This window comes from Musca vetustissima, unplaced genomic scaffold (assembly GCF_032173495.1).
Source record: "Musca vetustissima isolate MV318-11 ecotype Yass unplaced genomic scaffold, APGP_CSIRO_Mvet_v1 utg6601, whole genome shotgun sequence".
NCBI classification, from domain to species: Eukaryota; Metazoa; Arthropoda; class Insecta; order Diptera; family Muscidae; genus Musca; species Musca vetustissima.
In genome coordinates this window covers 83,693-89,899 of record NW_026878470.1, presented here as the reverse complement: position 1 = coordinate 89,899, position 6,207 = coordinate 83,693, and the positions used below count along the sequence as shown (strand labels likewise).

General features: G+C 34.6%; 1 protein-coding gene across 1 annotated transcript; it reads right to left on the bottom strand.

Annotated features, from left to right (window-relative positions):
• Nucleotides 1–454: 454 nt before the first annotated feature.
• On the bottom strand, nt 455–5,475 carry LOC133323226 (arginine kinase 1). The gene is made up of 2 exons (XM_061532184.1): nt 5,263–5,475; nt 455–1,651 (listed from the first exon to the last, which is right to left on the bottom strand). The coding sequence occupies exons 1-2, from the start codon at nt 5,439–5,441 to the stop codon at nt 568–570; spliced, it is 1,263 nt and encodes a 420-aa protein (XP_061388168.1). The 5' UTR covers nt 5,442–5,475; the 3' UTR covers nt 455–567.
• Between the last annotated feature and the right edge of the window lie 732 nt (nt 5,476–6,207).

Sequence of the window (6,207 nt, the reverse complement as noted above, 5' to 3'; positions counted from 1 at the left end):
ACTTAAAGTTGATGTTGTTGTTTTTAGTTAAATTTTTGTTTTATTTCAATAAATAGAATTTAAATAGAAAAAACTGCTTGTAACTTAAACAATTTGTTTGTGGTGGCTTCTAACAGAGAAGAGCAATGTCCTTTGAAAGTCCTTGATGGTAGAGTGGGCTTTTGGGCGTGGCCAGGTCGTTGTGTGGTGCCGTTATTTATAATAATGTTTTTTTTTTGGTTTTTTTGAAAACGCGTAGCGCGTCAGATGACACAACAAATGATACACAAAATATTGACGCAAATATAAATTAAAAAAAAAAAACTAAGAAATGAAAGTGAAATTTTAAATTAAAAATGCTGATTTACACAGACGGACACACGACCACAACGACTGGCGTCAACAGCTGTTTCAGATGTTATTTTTGTTGTTGGGAGGTTGGTAATAACCGACATTGCATTGGGATTTGTTTAGGGTTTTGTTGTTGTTGTTGAGATTATTGCCACCTAGAACGTTGTTATCTAGCGGCTACAGAGATTTTAGGCTTAGCCGTAAGCTCTACAGTTGTGGGGGTTGCGGTGTAACACCTTACATGCTCTTTTCGATCTTGATGAGTTCGGCAATACCATCGTACATTTCCTTGACGGCTTGGTATTCGGTGAGACCCATGCGGCGCTTGTTGGAGATATCGTAGATGCCACCTTCGGCTTCGGTGTGTTCACCACGGGTACCGCGGACTTGCAAGTTGTATTTGCCGGCGATTTCTTCCAATTTGGCCAAGTTGGCGCCCAATTTGGGTACCTTAATGTGCACGGAGGCACGGATGGTGGTGCCCAAGTTGGTGGGGCAGAAGGTCAAGAAGCCCAAACGGTCGTCGTGGCTGAAGGGAATGCGCTTTTCAATTTCATTGACAGCGGTGACCAAGCGTTTGTAAACTTCACCCAAATCACCACCCTTTTGCATGGAGATGATACGCAAGTGATCTTCTTCGTTGCACCAGACCAAGAAGGTCTTGTTGTCATTGTGGTAGATACCACGGCCAGAGGGCCAGAAGCGGCAGGCATTGGCGGCTTGCAAGAAGCGATCACCTTCCTTGAACAAGAAGTGATCATCGATCAATTGTTGTTGAACGGCCTTGTCCATGCCGGTCAATGGGTAGAATTTACCCTTCAATTCACCTTCCAAACCAGACAAGGTGGTGGAGACCTTCTCTTCCATTTCCTTGTATTGGGCTTCGGTCAAGCAGGGGTTGAAGGGATAACCTTGCATGGAGCGACCGCAACGGACACGGGTGGAGATGACGTATTCATTGTTGGGGTCCAAGTTGGCAAAGCTGTTGACATCACCGAAGTCGCTGGCAGGGTGCTTGTCGGTCTTCTTGAAACCACCATGGTAGTCTTCAATGATGGGATCGAACAAATCAGCGAATACTGTGTAGGCTTCAGCATCGGGAGCATAGATACCGACACCGGAATCGTGATTTTCCAAACCGGATTGGATGCAATCCAACAAGGTGGAACCGAAAGTTGGGGTCTTCTTGTTCTTTAGATTGTCGAAGACTTCCTTGGTCAAGTACTTCTTCAACAAAGACTTGGAGTTGGAGGCTTGGAGCTTGGCGAAGCCTTCTTCCAATTTGGTAAGAACAGCAGCATCAACCATGGTGTCTTCTTTGCTATAAAGAGAAATTGAAAAGAAGGAAATAAAAATTAGTATTTTTTATAAAAACGAAGGAAAAAAATAATTTTTCGGGAAATGTTTGGCTTACAAAAAATTACATTTCGACCATTTGGAATATTGTATTGTATATTTTGTAGAAAATGTTGAAGATTTCTCTGAATTTCGTAATAATATTTTTGGTGTATAACGACAGATTCTAAATATGGATTTCATTTTGAAAATGTTCTATTTTTTCCTAAATTGAAAATAAATAAAATATTTAAGAGAATTGCCAGAAGAAATTTATTTAAAATGAGGAAAACGTCCCTCTTATAGTATATATATATATATGTTCCTGTATATAAAATCTGTTAAAACACTTTTTTCTTGCTATGCTAAAATATTTAGGTCGGGCTACCGGCCGGCCGGAAAGCATAGCTTTGAAAAGCATGTTGCATTATTTGACTGGAAATGAGGGTTGCTTTGCAAAGATTTTCCATGCTTCCCAAAAAGGAATGCCGTGTGAATTCCTATTGTATTACTCATCGTCATCATCATCATTTTCCACCATAGAAATAATCCCGGTTTTCTGGAAAAAGGGTGTTTTTTGTTGTAATTGTCTAGCCAGCCGGCTTGGAACGAAACGAAAGGACAAACGAACGAAAGCTGTTCGGTGGTTGTGACGACAAGAATAATTGTGGCGGGCCACACGTGACATGCGCTTGTCCAATGAGTGAGTGAGTGTTGTCTATATACCATCATATATAGGGGTATATAGAACATACATAGATAGCTATGTACAGGAAAATTGTATGCAAAGATAACAATAAAAGTGGATGTATGTATGTGTGTGCGAGTATATCCTTGCAAAACATAAATGCCGGCATGGGTGGGAGTTGTTCGTTGTTGAGGGTGGGGAATAGTTAAAAAGATGAAGAGGAAAACTAAATGCGAAAAAGATACAGTAAACAAAGGCGTTGACGACGTCTCCGTCGCCATCAAGACGCAAACAACAATTTTTTTGACACTTTTCCGTCAACATTTTTTTGTTTGTTTTTTTGTGAGACCGGTAAAAAGGGACTGTTGCTTTGTTGCTGGCACTTTTATGCATTTTCAACACGCGAGTGACAAATCTCACTCCCTCCCCCAACTAGAGTCTGCATATGTCCACAAATGTGTCAGTTTTTTGATGAGTAAGTCACGAAATGGAATGGGTGGGTTTTTTCCAATTTTAAATTCTTAAATCTTATGGGAATTGCTGGATGAGGGTGGTGGTGGTTCGTTAACCGTTTGCTCCCATATGTGACGTCAGTCATAGGACAATTGCGTGTCAATAACTTTTATTTTGGCAGGGTTTTTTTTGGGTGTATTCAAGAGATAAACTGTAGGCAATAATAATAAAAATATTTTAATTGTTATACTAGTTTGTGTAACAACTAATATAATTATGGTAATACAGAAAATTTTCGGACCCTTAAAAATTTGTAATTGTGTACATTTTATATTGTCATTATTTACTTGTCACATGACAAGTTGTAATTTCTTTCTCTAAAAAATTATGTAAATTGTATTTTTTTAATTAAAGTTAATTATTAATAATAATTATAAGATATATATATATATATATATATACGGCGTGGCATTTAATTTTATTTTTTTCTGCCTTTGTTATAGATTTTAATTGTGATAACTTTGGAACGCTTTTCATTAATGATAGGCTTAATGTTTACAACCCTGCCATATGTTAGCCTTGTGTAAATTGCGTTTTATTTGACAATGCTGTTTTTTCTTGTTTAACATTTAGTTGGGAAATCATTATTTGTTGTGTCCTACAAAATATATAAATATCATTGAATATGAAAAATTAAATAATTGGAAGAATTTGCATTCATATCTCATTCTTAAGAATTTGACATTTTAGTGACAGTTTTTATTATTTTTATTGTAATATATCATGTCACTCAATAAATTATGGAACTCATACAAATACTAGAATGTATCACTGATTAGTTCTAAAATTGAAGGCTCCCAAATGTAATCTAACATTTAATTGTACTGGATTTAGTAGATTAAGTGGGTTTAAATAGTCAATTACATTGGATATTTGTTAAATAAATCGCCATAGAGAATGATAGTTTTAGAAAACCAAATGTTGCTTTTGTATCAAAATGTGCAATCATATGTTTAAACCAGCGGGTTTGAATGGTCAATTCCATTGTATATATGTCAAATAAATCCTAATATAGTAGGTTAAGCCTGTAAAAAGTTCTAATGTAAATGCGCTTAAACGTATTTCTCTAAAACACATGATTTAGGTTATTTATGTGATACCTATAGTATCCTAAACTTTATACCATATTTATATATGGGTCAATACAATTCAAAATTTTTTAAAATATATTTTGTTCAGAAAAAAGAAAAACGGGACTTTGATTACCAACTGGGGAAACATTTACACCGAATCGTTTAAGCTGACAATTTCTTTGCATATGTGTCAAATAAAACACGTTCAGTGTATCAGCTGTTTAGTGCTCGGAACCTGTCAACATGTTTTTCAAGATAATGAAATGTCCCACATTTTCAATTAATAACAGAGATATTCACAAAATTGTTCATATATTAGGCTACGTTAACATTTTTTAATCTAAAATATTTTTTTATTAGTCAATCTGTCAATATTTAATTGACATTTCCTGACAAATGAAGACAATACAATTATGCAATATTGAGTGTTGAAGGAATGTGGCATTTGGTTGAATGATCTTTAAATTCTACAAATAGGATATTTTAAAGATTTAATTGTTACACTAATTGGATGTGTGGCCAGACACCTATAGTTAATTAATACATTGTTTAAAATTGACATATAATAATGTGACTGTTCTTGAAAGTTTGACGTGTGAGTAGGAAATTAACATTTTCTTTAAAAATTAAGGAACTTGCCAATCTGTCAGATTGATGTAATTTAAATTCGACAAATAGGATTTTTTAGAAATTTAATTTTTATACCAATTTGATGTGTGGCTAGACACTTATATGAATTTTTTTTTTAAATTTCAATTAATAATATGACTTTTCCCGAATTTTTACATTCTTACAAAATTTTAATACGATAACAATTTTTCCTTTATGATATTGAAAAAATAGTAAAAATTAGTAGATTGTTGTTTTTAAATTTTAAAGGTATTTTTTTATCTTTAGTTCCTTTCAAACCCCCATATTTGATTTTTAATAGTTTTTTTTCAAAATCAATGACCTTTGTCACATTGAATGTTCAAAGATGTTCCTGATTTTTTATTTTATCTAGATACATATACAGGTACGTATGTATATATAAAGTTTGTGAGTATACATATGTATACACCAAAAAATAAATACCGAACATATTCAATTCAATATGTCTTTTCCTAGTTATCTACCACCCAAATATACATTAAATCCTCCCATTGACCCAAATAGACCATCCATATATACCACATATTAGAATGAAAATTAAAAATAAAATGGAACTCTAAAATACACTGCAAAACAAATCATGATTTTGGCAAATATTTGCCACTTGCAGATAATTGCAAAAAAGGATAAATTTGAAAAATATATATATTTTTTACAAGATAAAATACACACCCTTCTGGATTTGCGGTGGCATCCCCATTTGCCTCAGTTGTAGCCGTTTCACCAGCCGCAGTGACAGTGGTTGCTTTGTCACCGTCAGCGGTGTTATTTTCGGTAGCGTTATTATCGGTGGCAACAGCATCGCCATCAACCACTTTGTCTTTCTTATCCTTAGATGCGCAACCACCCATTTTGTGTGTGTGTGAGTTTGTTTTTTACGAGAGAGAGATTAAGAAATTTATGTACGTTTGTGTGTGTGTGCGCGTTGGTTTAATTAAAAACGTTTAAGATTTGTTCGTTAAGTCTATTTGTAGTTTTGTAAAAAATTTGGCGATTTTGGTCACAAAAGTTACAAAGTTCCTTCCTCGTGTTTTTGATTTGTGGTTCTTTGTTTAAATATATATATCTATGGTATGTCTAATATGTATGTATATATTTTCTTTTTTTTTGGAATTTGTAAAAAATTTGCTCCTTTTTGTTTAATTTTCGTATCGTAGTAGACTAACTAAGCCGCTAATACTAATATCAAATTCTCTCTTCTTTGCGTTTAACTTTCTTCTGGTACAGGTAGAATCTTCACACAAACGTCAACAACTACGAAAATTCGCAATATAGTTTGTTGACACAATACACCGTTATTGGGATGGAGCAAAAAGGATCCAGTGACTGAGAGTCTGACAGACTGAGAGAGAGAGAGTTAGAGAGAATACAAAATGCTGTAGAGATTGCTTTCAAACACAGATGAAAGGGCGCGTCTTTATCCCGCTGCCGCTGAAGATGATGGCGGTGTTAATGTTAATGGCCCACAGAGTTGTAGTAAAGTGTAGTTATAATTAAATAGTAGTAGATTGGTTGGTTGGTTGATGGGTGGTGGTGGGTTGTATGAACGATTTTCTTTGCCGTTTTTATATCTTTTTCTATGCTAATGATTTTTGTTGTTGTTGTATTTTTTTTTGT